General features: G+C 49.1%; 1 protein-coding gene across 1 annotated transcript in view; it reads right to left on the reverse strand.

Moving 5' to 3' along the window:
• Nucleotides 1–2,348: 2,348 nt before the first annotated feature.
• Nucleotides 2,349–18,586, reverse strand: part of CALB2 (calbindin 2) — a 61,298-nt gene continuing 45,060 nt past the window's right edge. Inside the window, exons 4-11 of the mRNA XM_077831170.1 lie at nt 17,621–17,701; nt 12,955–13,011; nt 10,953–11,030; nt 8,692–8,747; nt 7,727–7,766; nt 7,574–7,627; nt 6,513–6,584; nt 2,349–2,465 (exon numbers count right to left, since the gene is read on the reverse strand). Of these exons, the coding sequence (XP_077687296.1) occupies nt 2,349–2,465; nt 6,513–6,584; nt 7,574–7,627; nt 7,727–7,766; nt 8,692–8,747; nt 10,953–11,030; nt 12,955–13,011; nt 17,621–17,701 (555 nt within the window). The remainder of the gene's footprint in view (nt 2,466–6,512; nt 6,585–7,573; nt 7,628–7,726; nt 7,767–8,691; nt 8,748–10,952; nt 11,031–12,954; nt 13,012–17,620; nt 17,702–18,586) is intronic.

An 18,586-nucleotide genomic window follows, 5' to 3' on the forward strand; every position in this document is an offset into this window, starting at 1 on the left:
CGATGGGACATTACAATTCCAGCAGAGTGTGAAGTGTAGACCTTCCTGTAGCGTCCCAGTGACATCGGGGCAAGTATGCTTGGGTTACAAATTAAAGTATGTTACTTCTAGGCTATGGCTACACTGGAGTTTACAGTGGCAGAGCTGCAGCGATGCAACGTCACTGCTGTAAGATAATGTAATGGCTCTAAGCTGATGGGAGGGACCTCTCCCGTCCGCTTCACTACTCCAGCTCTGTGCGTGGTGGTAGCTATGTCAGCAGGAGAAGCTCTCACGCCAGCATAGTGCTTCTAACCCACTCTTAGGTTGGTGTAGCTTACGTTCCTTTTTCACACCCGAGTGACATAAGTTATACTGCAGTAGGTGTTAGTGTAGACGTGGCCCTGCCGTCAGCTCACTCAGCAAAGAGAATCAAGGTGGGATCTTTCCTTCTCCTGCATCATCATCGGTGAAAATGTTCCTAAGGGCAAATGAGACCCCCCCTAGTACGTCTGCAACCCTGTTGTCTTCAGATCAGGTCCTCGGTTACATTTGTACAATCACCCTGCCATCCCTGGGTTTGCACAGGTGTCAGTGATTAGAACTTAGAACAGATCTATTGATGGTGCACGTGGGAGAATAGACCACGCAGCTCACTCTCTGCAGTGTGTTGACATGGTGGGGCTAGCAGCAGAAACAAGATGAGAGCTTATTTTTATCCGCTAACTCAAGCAGATGTGCTGGAGAGAAAACCACTCAGGCCCCAGTTCTCCCTTGCCTTGCTCCTTGTGTTCTCTCATATACCTGTGCTAAGTGAGTGTCAGATGCTACCAAATAACAGTTGTTGGGCTAAATTCTCTGTAGGCATATTAGTACTGACCTCAGTGGAGTTATATCAGCAGATAATTTGCCTCTTGGTGTTATGCCCCCCTCAGACAAGTATAAGTGATGACAAGGAGAAAATCTGAATAAGAAATCATTCTTGCATAGCTTCTTTTCAAACTAGAACCAGAGTTTTAAGACACTGGCAGTGGGACAAGCCAGCCCTATGGCTGCTGCAGGACCATAGAAACACTGACCAGCCTTCAAACCTGATCATGAATCTGAATTTCAGATGGCAAAAAATAATAAAATATCCCCCTATGGAGTCAGATTTTCAGAAGAGCTCAGGGCTGGAATTTCAAGGGCTCAACACTACAGCCAGTGACTCTTTTTTTGCACTGAGACGGTTTTGAGGGAAGATTAGGTTTTTGACTAAATGACATTTTTAAACTAAAAGTATCTGCTTTCCACAGGGAAATTAATTCTTACCCTCCCCACCCCTGCCATTGAAAAAACTGAAAACCCAAATACTTCAATTCAGAATTGCTGCCATGGTGCCTCATGGGAGTTGTAGTTTCAGAGTCTCAAGCTTCTGTTCTCTTCTATGGGCTGGCCTCTCTGGTCAGACTATATTTCACATGATGCACCAAATCTATCAACTGCCATGATGTGCCACCTACCTTCACCAAGAGAGGAGATGGTGATGCATCATGGGAGAGGTAGTCTGACCAGGGAACCCAGCCTATAAATGAGAATGGGATCACAAGGCATCTGAACTACAACTCCCACTATGCACCACAACATCAGTTTTGGGTTTTTTTGCAAACACCCCACCTCTTTCCCCCTCCCAAAACCTCTCTATTTTATGTGGCACCCCTCCCCAAGCACCACCACTTTCCAAACAGTTTTATTCAGTACCCAGCACCTTCTATACCTGTGACTCTTTAGGAGAGATTTTCAACTGAGTGCAGCACCCAGTGTGCTGAGCACTTAAGCACCAGTCGGATTTTTCCACACTGGAAACTGAGCTCTTTTGAAAAACCTAGTGTTTATTTGCTTGCAGGTGTGGCCTTCATCGTCCCGGAGAAAAGAGATCCAAGCGCAGCCTGTCAGCCCCGATAGCAGTACTAAGTTTATTTGTAAACTGTTCTTTGGTAAACAATAAGACAGAACTCGAAAAGAACAAAAAACAAATTATTCACTCCAGATTCAGGTATGTACAGGAAACAAACTACGCCAATGCAAGAGACACAGGCTGTATCCAGGAAGAGAACTGGACTATCACCCTACTGAACACTTAGCCTAAATCACAGAGCCACTGGTGGATGAGGTCATGCATCACTGTCCCTCTCACTACTGTTGGCGAAGCTTCTGTGACCCGGGTCACAAGCAGATCAGCAAGTCTAGCCTGGGGGGTTTGGAGTTTATTGGTCAGAGACCCATCCAGTTGCTCTCCCTCCTCATCCACTCACGCTTGCCCTCTCTAGTCATCTTTGTAGAAGGTGGCAGGGTGGGGGAGGTTTTGGAGGAGTGGGGCTGGCGCCTCTTTACATGGGGGGCTCGTTGCAGAGTACAATTTCCAGTTCCGTGCGGTATAGCTTCCCCCCATCGGAGAGGTTCATGATGCTCTTTCTGTCGTTGGTGAGCTGCTGGATGTTCATTTCCTGGCAGACGGGAACAGAAAGGAACATGATATAGAATGGCTGCACACGCAGGACTAGATTTCAATGGTGTGTCACACACAGGACTAGATTTCAATGGGATGAGCTGGCCTTTGAAGTGGAATTCAAGGACCTCCCAGATAAGGTTGCCAACCTGGTAATATTTAAAAACTGGACACTCCACCAGGAGTGCCAGAACCTTCCCTGCCCCCCTCCCCCCGGTCACTCACTGCTTTTCCTCTCCCACCCCTCCTACCTGAATCAGGAGGGACTCGCCCGTGGAGCCGGGGCTGGGCGCTGCAGCTGCCCGACATAGGTAGGAGGCAGCCACGGCTGAGTATGGGGGGGCTGGAGCAGGTGAAGACCCGGCACCTCCCTCATCTACAGCAACCAGACTTTGAGTACCAGCCAGTAGATCTGACTGGACACTGGTCCCCTTTTTCAACTGAACTTTCCGGTTGAAAACTGGGCACCTGGCTACCCTACTTCCAGAGCAGAAGGATTCGGGGGATTGTAAGTGGCAGAGAGCATGGGCATTGTAGACTGGTAGCAAAGCATGCTGGGAAGAGAGGCAGTGTAAAGGTGGCTTGTGGCAGTTCCCCCTAGTGCGGGGGGAAAAAAGAGGAGAGTTGGACCTCTCCGTGGGAGGAAGCTTGGAAGTGGGGAGACCTTGAGAAGGAGGGAGCAGAACCCCTCATAGGAGACCCTTGGGTGGAGGGCTAATGTGACTCAGCCAGCAAGGGGAAATGGACAGCGGTGGTGTCTGAAAGCAAGAGGTGAGCTGCTTTATTACTGAGTGGGGGCCAGGCCCACAGACTCTAACTCCACCGTGGTAGGCTGCTGCAACACCACTGAGAGCAGGGCAGTTTCCCCAGTGTAAAGCAGGAGTAAGATGGGTAAATCAGGCCCAGTCTCTGCATTTGTCCTACAAACTTGCTGTAGTTCACTTTGTACTCTTTCCTTAAGTACAGCTGGAGCAGCTGTTTGTACTCTGGCCACAACTGCTTGGCTAGAATGACCCTCACCCCTGCACAGAGAGTCAGAAGCACCAAGCTTCCTCCCATGGACTCCTTCCTCCCCACCGCAGAGAGATCCAACTCTCCTCTTTTTCCCCCCGCACTAGGGGGAACTGTTCAGGAAGGACAGGCAGGGCAGAAAAGGTGGGGGAGTTGCACTTTATGTAAGGGAGCAGTATGACTGCTCAGAGCTCCAGGATGAAACTGCAGGAAAACCTGAGAGTCTCTGGATTAAGTTTAGAAGTGTGAGCAACAAGGGTGATGTCGTGGTGGGAGTCTGCTATAGTGGACCAGGGGGATGAAGTGGACGAGGCTTTCTTCCGGCAACTCACGGAAGTTACTAGATCGCAGGCCCTGGTTCTCATGGGAGACTTCAATCACCATGACATCTCCTGGGAGAGCAATACAGCGGTGCACAGACATTCAAAGAAGTTTTTGGAGAGGGTGGGGGACAATTTGCTGGTGCAAATGCTGGAGGAACCAACTAAGGGCAGAGCTCTTCTTGACCTGCTGCTCACAAACCAGGAAGAATTAGTAGGGGAAGCAAAAGTGGATGGGAACCTGGGAGGCAGTGACCATGAGATGGTCAAGTTCAGGATCCTGACACAGGGAAGAAAGGAGAGCAGCAGAATACGGACCCTGGACTGCAGAAAAGCAGACTTCGACTCCCTCAGGGAACTGATGGGTAGGATCCCCTGGGAGAATAACATGAGGGGGAAAGGAGTCCAGGAGAGCTGGCTGTATTTTAAAGAATCTTTATTGAGGTTACAGGGACAAACCATCCCGATGTGTAGAAAGAATAGTAAATATGGCAGGCGACCAGCTTGGCTTAACAGTGAAATCCTTGCTGATCTTGAACACAAAAAAGAAGCTTACAAGAAGTGGAAGATTGGACAAATGACCAGGGAAGAGTATAAAAATATTGCTCGGGGATGCAGGAGTGAAATCAGGAAGGCCAAATCACACCTGGAGTTGCAGCTAGCAAGAGATGTTAAGAGTAACAAGAAGGGTTTCTTCAGGTATGTTAGCAACAAGAAGAAAGCCAAGGAAAGCGTGGGCCCCTTACTGAATGATGGAGGCAACCTAGTGACAGAGGATGTGGAAAAAGCTAATGTACTCAATGCTTTTTTTGCCTCTGTGTTCACAAACAAGGTCAGCTCCCAGACTACTGCCCTGGGCAGCACAGCATGGGGAGGAGGTGACCAGCCCTCTGTGGAGAAAGAAGTGTTCGGGACTATTTAGAAAAGCTGGACGAGCACAAGTCCATGGGGCCGGATGCGCTGCATCCGAGAGTGCTAAAGGAGTTGGCGGATGTGATTGCAGAGCCATTGGCCATTATCTTTGAAAACTCATGGCAATCGGGGGAAGTCCCAGATGACTGGAAAAAGGCTAATGTAGTGCCAGTCTTTAAAAAAGGGAAGGAGGATCCTGGGAACTACAGGCCAGTCAGCCTCACCTCAGTCCCTGGACAAATCATGGAGCAGGTCCTCAAGAAATCAATTCTGAAGCACTTAGAGGAGAGGAAAGTGATCAGGAACAGTCAGCATGGATTCACCAAAGGCAAGTCATGCCTGACTAATCTAATTGCCTTCTATGATGAGATAACTGGCTCTGTGGATGAGGGGAAAGCGGTGGACGTGTTGTTCCTTGACTTTAGCAAAGCTTTTGACACTGTCTCCCACAGTATTCTTGCCAGCAAGTTAAAGAAGTATGGGCTGGATGAATGGACTATAAGGTGGATAGAAAGTGGATAGATCGTCAGGCTCAACGGCTAGTGATCAATGGCTCCATGTCTAGTTGGCAGCCGGTATCAAGTGGAGTGCCCCAAGGGTCGGTCCTGGGGCCAGTTTTGTCCAATATCTTCATTAATGATCTGGAGGATGGCGTGGTGGAATCTCCTTCCTTAGAGGTTTTTAAGGTCAGGCTTAACAAAGCCCTGGCTGGGATGATTTAGTTGGGGATTGGTCCTGCTTTGAGCAGGGGGTTGGACTAGATGACCTCCTGAGGTCCCTTCCAACCCTGATATTCTATGAGCTCTTCGGAACAGAGCAGATGTGGGACTTCAGTGGAGCACAGGCCTCTGCACAGAGGCAAACTTTGTGCATTGAGTGGCCTGCAAGTAAGCACCCATGTCCTGACTTGGCAATGGGCCATATTCACCACTGCACAGTGCAATGGCTCCTTGGCTGGGTCATCTGCAGGGATTGAACCTGGAACCTGTGGATCTAAAACCATGAGCCTCTGCTGTCGGAGCTGCTTAATAATAAACCTGCTTACTGGAAGTAGCAGCTTCCTTGTGCCACTCTGATTTAGCAGCACCTTGCACAGGGCCAAGCAAGCGCAGGGCAACAGTGATTCAAGCGCCTGGCCTCCACTGCTACTACATTCCTCAGGGCAGACATTGCTGAGCACTGTGCAGGCTTATTACAGAATATCAGGATTGGAAGGACCTCAGGAGGTCATCTAGTCCAACCACCTGCTCAAAAGCAGGACCAGTCCCTAATTTTTGCCCAGATCCCTAAATGGCCCCCTCAAGGATTGAACTCTCAACCCTGGATTTAGCAGGCCAATGCTCAAACCACTGAGCTCTGCTTCCCCCACACCCACGTGATCAGTGTTGATCCGGTGCTATGCAAACCCCAGCTGCCCAGCACTAGCACTCTGGCCTACCTTCTGCACCCTGCAGGATTGAACCCTAAATGACAGGTCCAGCTAGGGCTCCAGCATGGCAAACTTTGGGCCAGATATTCCAGTGTACCTTCTGTGCACCACATGGGTCTGCAGCCACCATCCGGCTGGCCCCAAGAGGATTTCCCCATGCTTGCTGCTGGCATAAAGATGACGCTGTGATGCACTTATCCGTGCCTAAGGCACTGCCCTGCACTTCATCCACACATAAAACAAAGACTAGTCATGGAGGACGCAACAGCTGCTATGGCAGACCTAGGGAGCAAAGCTGCTCTAGTGGATTTGCCCACTGACTTTAACAGGAGCAGCCCTTAGGTTTGTCTCCATTTGTTCCTTGTCAGCTCACCTTCTTGTTCTTCTCATAGAGGTCTTTCAAAAGGGCATCCAGCTCGTTCTCATCAATGAAGCCGCTCCCATCCTGGTGAGCAGGAGAATACACACACATTAGGACACACTTCATCCAACCCACAGGGCCCTGCAATCATCTCCCTGCCTCTGCGCCCTAGGGCCGCAGTGGCCTTGCTGTCAACCACCCGGGAACAGCTCAGACCTGCCATTCCCCTGGATCACTCACAGGTTTGGGGGCCTGGAAGCTACAGGAAACCTGACACAGCTGGGAGCAGCACTCTCCTGAGTCCAGAGGGCAGCAGTAGGGAATTGGTTTCACTTTTGACTGTGTTCACAATGTGATGATGCAGCCATTGCAAACATTGCCACTCTCACTGGGGTAAGGCCCTGAGTCAAAGCTCATTGCTAGCACCAGAAAGGCTTTGAGTATATGGCCTGGTCCAGAGCCCATGGGCATGACTCCATTGAAATCAAGGGTGTTACACTGGTATAAGTGACAGGAGAATCCTGCCCTATATACAGGCTGGTGCCAGCTCTACTCACTATAACGGCTAGCAGCAGCAGTGGTCCAAAAAAGCAGGATTTCATTCTCCATTATTATTCTGTCTCTAAATCCACAAGTCCCCTGTGTTCAGGTGGGCAGCAGATCCCAGGATTCATACATTCTTTAAAATGTGCTCTTCTGTCCTCTTCAGCCAGAACTCCCCTACTCACATTGGAACAAGAGTCTCCTCCACACCCCCTCCACGAGCAGAGCAGTTGTCTACGTGCTGTGGACTAGAACCCCAGCTAGCCTCAGTTGGCATAATTATGCTGCAACTTAATGGAGCCCTGCAGTTTTAGACCAGCAGAGACTCTGGCTAGAGGATCTTTTATTCTGTGCTGGTTTTATGACGGTGAATGGGAGAGAATGCCAAAATGCCTTTCCCAGTTGCAGCAGGCTAGAGAGAACAGGGGAAATAAAGTGCTAGGAAGAGTTCTTCCTGGACCAAGCTCATAGGATTTCAAATCCCCTTGTGCTTCCCCTTCTTCCCCACCCCATCCACACAAGCCTCTTACCTTGTCATAAAATGCAAAGATAGCATTGAATTCCTCGGTCGCTAGTTTCATTCCCTGGACAATGACAGAAAGAATAAAGAAATGAGCCACGCACACAGGGAAGGATGCAAGGAAATACGATCACATGGGAAAAAGAAGAGCAATTTTTTTTACCTGAAATTTAAGTAGGAAGTTCTCCTGCACAGGTAAGAGTCTGCAGAGAGATTGTGAAAGGGTAAATAGGGAGCTGAGAGGAGACACTCACCCGGCACATGTAGCCACGGGGCGTATCATCCTCAGAGCTCTGCTCAGATGCTGCCCTGGAGAGATCGGCCTTGCCTGCTCTTCTGTGGATGTACTGCACTCAAGCTAGTTAGTGGAGCCCTGTAAAGATGGGCCTACAGCCTGCACCAACCAGCTTCTAAAATGGAGGCCTCCCTGTTTTGCCTCTCAGGAAGGGTAAGGTCTTCAACTCAGGGAGACGGAGGGTTAAAAGCTGTTGAGATTGATAGGATGGTCACAGCCCAGACTGCAGTGGATGTCTGTCTGCAACCTGATTTGGCATGATTAGGGGAGTCGGGCCAGAAGTGGAATAGCAACGGGTGCTACAGGTTGGGATTGAGATGTATGGACAGAATTGGGCAGGAAGCAGTTTGTTTGTCCTACAGTCTGCCAGGCTGGAGCTATTGGTGATTGCTCCCCACTGCCCAGGCCTGGAGATTAATGTTGTTCTTTTTCAGAGGCCATAAGGCCAATGCCATTAGGCCTCATGGAATGCTTTTTCTGCAGTTGGGCAAGCCATAGTCGTCTCTTCCATTCCTGGTGCTGATTCCTCTCTGGCACTAGTGTGAAGGAGAAGTAACTCCGTGGAGCTCCATTGGTGCAAATGGGAAGGAAGCCAGGCCCCTGGACTTCAATAGCAGTCGGGTCTGAAGCCCTTTGTTTGGAATGGCTTTGAGGCAGGACGGGAGTGGCTTGTAGAACAAGTTCAGAGGATGCCTGGCTGCATGCAGATGGAGCTGTAATTCAGCAGCGGGGGAAGATGGGTTTGACTGGGGGGAGGGTCTATATTTTTCTTTGGCTCTTGCAGGGGGAAGACTAAGAAGCCCAAGTAGCAAGCAGTGCAAGAGGACCCTTACCGGGACATCTCCGACAGGCCCAGCTTCCCGTCCCCATTCATATCGAACATCCGCAGCTGATGGGACACAAACCAGCAGTCTGTTAGTGACCGGCTCTTCCCTCCACCAACAGCCCCAATTGGGATTGCAGCTAAGCCTTTGGCAAAGCAGGGGGTCAGCTGCCACAATGCCAGCTTTCTACTGGGGATTGGGAAATGGGGCCTGTTTAATTCAGTCACGGAGGAGGTAGGGTTGCCAGATGTCCGGTTTTCGACCAGAAAGTTCAGTCAAAAAGGGAATCCTGCAGTAACAGGACTCTGCCCATACAGGGCGGGAAATGCAGCAGCTGGAGCCTGGAGGAGCTGTTCTCTGCTCGCGGAGAGAAGTGGCTGGCTGGCTCTCGGCAATCTCCAGCAGACAGACTGGGGTGTGTGTGGGAATCCTGTCAGCCCCCACCCGCCCCGCTCTGCCCTGATTTTCCCACCCTGGCCTCTTGCTCCAGGGACTGAGCCCCCTCAGCCCCTCCATGCCCCAAGCTGGGCGGGCGGGCAGGCAGGCAGGTAGGTAGGCACCACATCAGCTCCTCCCAGCCCAGCTCTCCAGGTGGTAGGTGAGTCCCAGGACATGGGGGAGTGAGCAACAGGGGGGAGGAGCGAGCGGGAGACAGGGCCTGGGAAAGAGGCAGGCCTTGGGGGTGGGGTCTGGGGGGAAGGGGCAGGGAAAGGGCAAAGAGTGGGGCTGGGTGCCCAGATTTCAGCAGTTAGAAAGTTGGCAACCCTAGGAGGAGGGCAGGCCTGGTTTAGGGTGTGTTAGGAAGAAAGCTCTCATCAGCCAGATAAGCTTGATTTTATAGCTAAGTGAACTGTAGGGAGAAAACGTAGAGCCAAACTGTTCCCTAGTCTAACTTCAATGGGCAACCCCCAGGGATAGATTGGGCCTGTTATGTGTGCGTCTTCATTTTACACTTAGTAAAGCCTGTGACAGGTTTAACAACACCAAGCTCTCACATAGCACTTTCAATCAGTAGATCTCAAAGCAATATAAACAAGAGGCCACTATCTTTATCCCCATTATACAGACAGTGAAACTGGGGCACAAGAGGGGAAGGGACTTGCCCAAGGTCACCTCACAGGTAAGTGCCAGAGCTGGGACTAGGACCCCGGTCTCCACACTTCCAGTCTAGCGCACTCTTCGTTAGGACAGTCTCACCCCACTTTCCACATCACATGCCACTAGCCAGATTCTGTTGGCAATCTCAGCAGAGAGGCCAAGGAATTGCTGGGGGCCTAGACTCTGACCTCCCCTTTCGTGCGAAGAGTGGACCTGTTGGGGCAGTGGGGGAAGCCATTCTGCGGTTAGACACAGGCTAGCACCGGAACCCTTTGCGCTGGCCCCAGCCTGCCCGTTCCTGTGACTGAAGGGCCCAGCCCAAGGGTGTGCTGCTCATGCTCCAATAGCAGAGTCTCTGATCCAGATTTCTTTCTGCCTGGGGGAGTCAGGGCAGGGAGTGCTGCAGAACGAGTGCCCCAGCCCTCTGAGGGCCTACTATTGCTGTTAGATAGAGCAGCACTTCTGACAGGCTCTGCGAATCCCATCCACTCTTTTGGCTGGAAGATGGTAGCGGTGACGAGGGCTAGTGACCCTGGGGAGTCTCCGAGTCCTGAGACAGAACTAGAATTGCCCCAGCCCAAGCAGAAGAGATCATTCAGCCCAGTGCTTCTGCTTCAGTCGCCATAAGCTCTTTGGGGCAGGAATTGGCTTTTCGTGACGCGTGTCCAGTGCATAGCACAGCAGGGGCCTGAGCAGGCCTCTTGGTGTTACCACAACACCGGTAAGAGAGAGTACCCGGTGAGGCCAGGAGCTGCACTGCGGCACATGGGCTCCGGCACTGGTGTGGAGGGAGGAGAGGGCGAGGGACACATTCCCCACGTTGGCAAAAGGAGTGGACACAGGCTGGGGGAGCTCTCACTGCACCCGCTGAAGAGGAGGAGGGGTGTGTGTGTGGGGGGGCTGTTTGCCCAAACCAGGGGGAGGATGGGGGAGCATCTCTGATTTTAGCAGTGGGAAGAGGAGCTGTGTTCCCTAATCTAACCCCTTTGCTTTTCACCCTTCTGCTGGTGTCCCTCTTCAGGCAGCTGGACTCACGCAGACTGATTCCTCGTCCCCACAACTTCTCTGAGCTGGTTCCGCAGGCCGAATGGGCTCTGAATGGAGGGAGCTGGGGCAGCTGCCACAGGGGAGGCAGCAGCAGGACCCCCTCCCCCAGGATTGGGGTCACTTACTATGGTCTGTGTATATTCTTGCAGCTTTGGCTCATCGTAGGGCTTGTTCGCTTTCTTTAAGAGGTCTGACAGGAATCCCTGCGAGAGGAGAGGATCGTGTAAGATTCGTCACAGTTACAAACCCTGGCTTCCCAAGGCAGAACTCCACCTGGGTTGCTGTAGTAACAACAGGCCCTTTGTTTTTCTTCACTGGGGAAAAAGGCACGTCCACTGCTGGGCACTCTAGGAATGGCACTGATGGGTTGCAAAGAGACGCGTCACACCTGTCCACGCAAGAGCATGTCTGAAAATGTTAGTGTGGGAACTTCACGGGGACGCAGTGGTCACTGGCTAGTACCTTGGCACCCCCATCACTGTGCTAGTCTCAAAGCAGCAGAGTGCTTGGCACAACTTCCTCGAGGAGTAAACCTGGGAATGAGTGCCTATAGCGGACTGCCTCGTCCTTACATTCTCCATAGGAAGTATTATCTCCTCCTGCCTCTTGGGGTCAGATTTAGCCCCAGTATACGTGGACGTCAATGGGGCTGGACCCACTTCCACGGGGTGGAATTTGTCTTTAGGTTTGTTGGTGTGATCCACAGTGAGCATTTCTTTCTCACAGCATCACTCTGGAGATTAGGCATTTCTCACTCTGAATCACCCCCCAAAGGAACCTTCTTCAAAGAGCTCTAAATTCCCTTCCAGAATGGGAATTGCCTGATCCCCGCTTCATTCTATGTGCCTTGAGAAATACCCCGACCCAAAGGTAGTGTAAATTGCAACACAGCTCTAACGGACTCCTGTGCAGCCATGCTAGTTTACACCAGCCGAGGAGCTGGCTCAAAATGTCCTGCTGGCATTATCTGGTTCTGGCTCTTCACCCTCTGAAAGGTACATGGCACCCAGCCAAGGGGACTGGCCCAAATTATGTGCCCCGTCTCTCACAAGGGTTTTGAGATCAGGAGCACTTCAGCAACCCACTGAGTAAGGCAAACCTAGGCGTATGGGGCAGCTTCCAGCATTGTACATGTCTAATAGCCTAAGATACAGTGAGAGCGACCGGAACAGCTGGTGTTAGTAGGCTCAGGTTTGTACGGTGCAGAGAGCCCCCAACACTCCTGGATGCTGATGGCAACTGAAGCTGCTAAGCACTTCACAGGAACAGCCCATAGTTAAGAAGGGAATGAAGCTTTCTTGAAATGAGGCCACGGGCGCTGCAGAAGCCAGTCGATCACAGTCAGTGGAATTTTAAGATCAATATGTTAACACAGGCAGTCTGCAAACAGTCTTATAATGTGGGGTAATATAGACAATACACAGTGAAACCTGCCTTCAGCCACCACCCACAGGGCAAAGCAGAAACCAGTTGCCTACCTAGCAGCAGAGGCTCTTTAAAGACTACACCAAACTGCCATGGAAACTTTGGGGTTGCTTTACAGTGGTCACTTAAGACAATGCAGTGCCATCATGGAGTGGGTCCGTAGTGCAGATTCTACTGCTTGCATTTGTGCAACCCCATTGGCATTCAGTGGTGTTGCAGAGAAGTCACTGGGCAGGATTCGACCCTGGGTGTGTTTAGTGAGCTTTATTTCTAGTTGTTTCTGAACAGTTGCAGACCGCTGATCTTTATCAGCTCATCTCCCTAAGCTATTCTAATGTAAGACAGCTTCAGTAAGAGTCTCCCATCTGCCTGAGAGCCCAGCTCTGCTTCTGCCAGTGTCAATGACAGTTTTCCCATTTGACTTCAATGGCAGCAGGAGTAGGCACTATACTGTGAAGTACAATGCAGGCTGAAGTGATCAGGAGCTGCAAAGGGACAGTGTAAGCGATCAAGCCTAGCTTCTGATAGACTGAGTAATCATAAGATATACAAGAGCTGCGGACATGCACACAAACTGCTTTTCTCAGAGAACGACTCTCAGGAGAGCTATGGTATGGTCTAAATGCCACCCTAGAATAGCCCCCACCAACAGGACAGCCCTTTAAAGTCATATCTCCAAGACACTCTTCAGTCATTCCCCACCTTGAGTTCATTGGCTTCTATATACCCGCTGCGGTCTGTGTCATATTTCCGCCAGGCCTGCAATGGAAATGCCACACATTAGTACAAGTGATCCCCCACTGAAAAAAGTAATAGATTTTGGACAGTGAGACAGTGATAGGTCTTTGATCTAGAAGACAAAGGTATAAATGCGATCTAATGGCTAGAAGCTGAAGCTAGACCAATTCAGGCAAGAAATAAGGAGAAAATTTAACATTAAGGGTAATTAACCACTGGAACAACTTACCTAGGGCATGATGGATTCTCCATCACTTGAAGTCTTTAAAGCTAGACGGGATGTCTTGCTAAAAGATCTACTATAAGTCAAACAGAAGTTATGGGCTCGGTGCAGAAATTACTTCATGAGTTCTATGGCCTGTGTTATACAGGTCAGAGGAGACAGTCATAATGGTCCCTTCTGGCCATAGCAGCTTTATGACATACTTGTCGGGAATCCACTGATTTTACTGGGAACTGCATCCACTTACCATCCGGGCTGGATCTGGCCCGAGGCACATATGGAGACAGCAGTGAATGTACTGGGACTACTCCTGTCAGCTTTCCCTGTTCAGGTAGCCCCTCTCGTGGTACTGGAAATGGGAATGGGAATAACTAAAGCTATCATGGCAACAGACCTACAACATGAGGTCCATTCTCCTAGTGATTTGTGTGTTGCCTCAACATCGGCACATCCATCTCAAATACAATAAGAACCACCCCACAACTATCTGCACCAAACTCAAACGAAACCCAACCCGTTAAGGAGTTTGGCTCACTGAGTGTGAACCTGTTCTGTAGCCGTGGAGGAGACAGACTGTTCCCCATGAACAACAGAGGTGACAAAGAGGGAGGGAAGGGCAGTAGAAATGTGCATTTTTCCCCACACTTGGTTTGCATTTATTGTAAGTTTCTGTCTATCTCAGGTCTAACACAGCATCCTTTACCATGACACCTGAGTCCCCAGTTGAAGTCAGGCCCTATAGATCAGGAGTCTGTTTACAGTCTCTCTCTGAGGAGTTGGTTGATCAAAGTATTTTCCTGCTTCCTGTGAAGACACTACCTTGTATCCCCCACACGGTATGTCAGAAGAGGTCTCCCTAAGTGCTTTTCTACTGCCTACTGTAGATTTCCATCACCATCTGGCATGAGGAGAGCCCAGCTCCTCATTGGTCTCTTGCGTTTTCTGAAGAGACTGGTTTTTGTCATGAGGGGAATTGATTTACCAGAGCTGGGTGTACTCAGGTGAAAACAATGTCAAGAGTTCATGCTCATTATTATACTCGATATGGGTGGAGTGGGCTGAATTTAATATTTAATTGAATGTGCTTATTAAGCAATAAATCCACTTGTCTATTAAATGGCAATAGGTAGGCTCCTGTTTCATCGAATGGCATCACATTTGCATGTTGTACTCATTTTCCCATAATTGTTTTACACTCTTGCATAGTGTTGCTGTGCGTTGCTAAACAGCGGCTACATTTCACTAGCTGGTGAAAATTTTCATGTACATATCATATTTATGAAGAACTTTGGAATCTGTTAGACAGAGATGCCATATCACTTTATAATTTGAGAGGGTCTTTTATCCTCTCCTCTTAAAGAACTTTTCAAATATTAACTACTTACACCCAGAAATGTCCCTCTGAAGTAGATAAAGGAGATAAAGGTCATTTTACCCTCCTCGAAAATGCTGTCACTTCTGTGTGGAACACAGCCGCTGTTCGAGGGCACAAAGTAACACTACACGGTTTAGGACAGAAAGCGAAGAGGAGACCATCCAAATAACACTGGGAGTGAAATGTACGGAGGCAGAATATAAATATCTAACCTGCAATTTGGGCAAGTCACAGGGACTAACTTCCTTACTCTTCTGAGAAGTGTCGTAAGATCCTTGATGATGACAAGGCTTCTGCACCTCACTCGCGTGTTTGGGCCACACCTCCAATAGCACAGCAGCCATCGACAGCTGTGCCTCTGGACATTAATCACCTCCCGCAGCCCAGATCTATCTCCTTGCTCTTCCCCTCCTCTTCACATTCTTGAAAGAGGCTAAAGAACTGATTTAAAGCACCTGGCAATTTAGAACATTCTCTGGCAAAGTGAATTTCAACAGCACAACACAAGGGAAGTCCTCCTCCCCTTCCACAAGGAAACACATCCCACTAATGAGCAGCACCTGGGTGTCAAGTCCAGATTCCTGGCTAGGACTTGGGAGTGATCAAAAAAGAGAGCTCCTGCCCAAAAACTCCATCCCAGGTTTTACAGTGTGAGCTGGGCCAGTCCTCTGAGATTAGTGAGTGTTCATGGATGCCAGTGTTGTGCAGGTCTGATCAGTGAAGCTCCTAGATTGAAGGTGCGCCTTAGTCATTGGGACTTGGGGGTTAGAAACCAGCCAACCTATCACTCTGGGATGAGGGAGCAGGGATGTTCCCACAGTCCACTTTGTGCTTGTCATGAACTATCTGACTAGCCCAGGTACTTGCAGAATACCTGTCCCCTTAACAAAGTGCAATATGACACCAGAATTATGCTGTAGGCTCTTTGTGGCAGGTCCTGTCTGTCTGTTTGTACAGCACCTCACTCAATATGGCCCCGATCCTGAACTGCTTAATACAAGCAACAAAAAGGACAAAACTACTGTGTGGATGTGTAGAGCTAAATGCTGCTCCCACTGAAGTCTATGGCAAAATGTCCCTGGACTTGAATGGCATCAAGGTTTGGCCTGTTGTATCCATAGCTATAGCTTGCCTTCAGTGGGAGGATAGAATTACAGCTGGCATGTAGCTGTCTCTCCTCCAGGTAAAAACATTCAGAGGAAGCCAGCATGGCTGCTGGACAGAGAAACCACTCACCTAGAGAATGTGGCCGAGGATTTCGCCAGGCTGTATTCATTAGGAATAGCTTGTTACACAGTATGCCAACATTTTTATGGCTGACTTAGAACAACGCTTCCTCAGCTCTCATCCCCTAATGCCCCTACTCTACTTGCATTACACTGATGACATCTTCATCATCTGGACCCATGGAAAAGAAGCCCTTGAGGAATTCCACCAGGATTTCAACAATTTCCATCCCACCATCAACCTCAGCCTGGACCAGTCCACACAAGAGATCCATTTCCTGGACACTACCGTGCTAAAAAGCGATGGTCACATAAACACCACCCTATACCGGAAACCTGCTGACCGCTATTCCTACCTACATGCCTCCAGCTTTCATCCAGATCACACCATACGATCCATTGTCTACAGCCAAGCTCTGTGATACAACCGCATTTGCTCCAACCCCTCAGACAGAGACAAACACCTACAGGATCTCTATCAAGCATTCTTACAACTACAATACTCACCTGCTGAAGTGAAGAAACAAATTGACAGAGCCAGAAGAGTACCCAGAAGTCACCTACTACAGGACAGGCCCAACAAAGAAAATAACAGAACACCACTAGCCATCACCTTCAGCCCCCAACTAAAACCTCTCCAACGCATCATCAAGGATCTACAACCTATCCTGAAGGACGACCCATCACTCTCACAGATCTTGGGAGACAGGCCAGTCCTTGCTTACAGACAGGCCCCCAACCTGAAGCAAATACTCACCAGCAACCACACACCACACAACAGAACCACTAACCCAGGAACCTATCCTTGCAACAAAGCCCGTTGCCAACTGTGTCCACATATCTATTCAGGGGACACCATCATAGGGCCTAATCACATCTGCCACACTATCAGAGGCTCGTTCACCTGCACATCTACCAATGTGATATATGCCATCATGTGCCAGCAATGCCCCTCTGCCATGTACACTGGCCAAACTGGACAGTCTCTACGTAAAAGAATAAATGGACACAAATCGGACGTCAAGAATTATAACATTCAAAAACCAGTTGGAGAACACTTCAATCTCTTTGGTCACTCCATTACAGACCTAAAAGTGGCAATTCTTCAACAAAAAAACCTTCAAAAACAGACTCCAACAAGAGACTGCTGAATTGGAATTCATTTGCAAACTGGATACAAATAACTTAGGCTTGAATAAAGACTGGGAGTGGATGTGTCATTACACAAAGTAAAACTATTTCCCCCTGTTTATTCCCCCCCCCCAGCCCCCAACTGTTCCTCAGACGTTCTTGTCAACTGCTGGAAATGGCCCACCTTGATTATCACTACAAAAGGTCCCCCCCACCCGCTCTCCTGCTGGTAATAGCTCACCTTACCTGATCACTCTTGTTACAGTGTGTATGGTAACACCCATTGTTTCATGTTCTCTGTGTATATAAATCTCCCCACTGTATTTTCCACTGAATGCATCCGATGAAGTGAGCTGTAGCTCACAAAAGCTTATGTTCAAATAAATTTGTTAGTCTCTAAGGTGCCACAAGTGCTCCTTTTCTTTTTGTTAGACAATGCATTCCCCTGGTAATAGTTCAAGTATATTTCCCCGGCCCTGCCTGACTGCCTCATTCTCCCCCCACCCCAGCCTCCTAACATGCAGGAGAAACATTCTACCTAACTCATCAGAATTAAAGAAATTACAGGCTGAATTCCTTATTCAGCCTTTGATGTCAGTGGAAATTTAGCCTAAGGATGGCTTCAGGAGCTGGTTCTGTTAGAATAATAATAATAAAAATCTGCTCTCTACTCACCTCCATGAATTCCAAGCTGGATCCAACATGCTGTCTGAAACACAACAGGAAGTTCTCCTCTGTGGGCAGGATCTGAGCCAGCTGGGGGCGGGAGAGGGACAGCAAAGCCATCAGTGAGCAGAGTAGAAGGTTAGTCACACAACATACACAGAATCCTTGGCCCATCCCACTGGTGCGTGGAGACGGTGACAGAATAGGATTGTGTTCCTTCTTACTGCATCTTTGTAATTCTTGCTGCTTTCACAGGCCACTGCCATTTTGTGAGGGAGAGTCAATGCAGCATGTTGCAGAGGAGACACATACATTGTGCTCGCTCTCTGTCATTGCGAATTTACTTTTGCTCTTAATTGTTTTGTTGTTTTGCATAACCTAAAATAAGTCACTGAGACTGAAATAATATGGTCGCTCTTTGCGCATGGAAAGAGCATAACAAGTCCCATCTCCATTGTTTGCAATAATTCCCTAGCGTCTCTTCCTGATGAAACACATTAGCAGAGTGCATGTTACATTCCTCTCTAATGGCTAGTCCACTAGGGAATAACAGCCTACTGCCGCTACCAGCTAACAGAGTTAAACTATTAGCTCCAGTGATTGAGGTCTGTGCTTTTGTGTTAAGGTCCTGGCCTTAAATTCTGCTGACAGCTAAGAATGAGGTTTGTTACACTGTAATGCAACACACTTTCTCCATGCATTAATAAGGGAGTTTGAAAGTATTGTGGCTCTTTTTTACTTCCTTGTTTGTTGCACCTGCATCCTTGATGATGCTGAGCCCAGCTCTCAGAATCGTGTTAGGCAGTAAAGTGCTGCCACAGAACGAACTGGGGGAGGCTAGTCACACGAAACACTTTCTATGGCTAATAAATTTGTTAGTCGCTAAGGTGCCACAAGTCCTCCTCATTCCTTTTACTAAACACTTTGTTCTACCTAAAGCTTTTTAAAAAGAAACTGTTTTTTACACTTTAATTT

The sequence above is a fragment of the Eretmochelys imbricata genome, chromosome 12 (assembly GCF_965152235.1).
Source record: "Eretmochelys imbricata isolate rEreImb1 chromosome 12, rEreImb1.hap1, whole genome shotgun sequence".
Lineage (NCBI taxonomy): Eukaryota > Metazoa > Chordata > Testudines > Cheloniidae > Eretmochelys > Eretmochelys imbricata.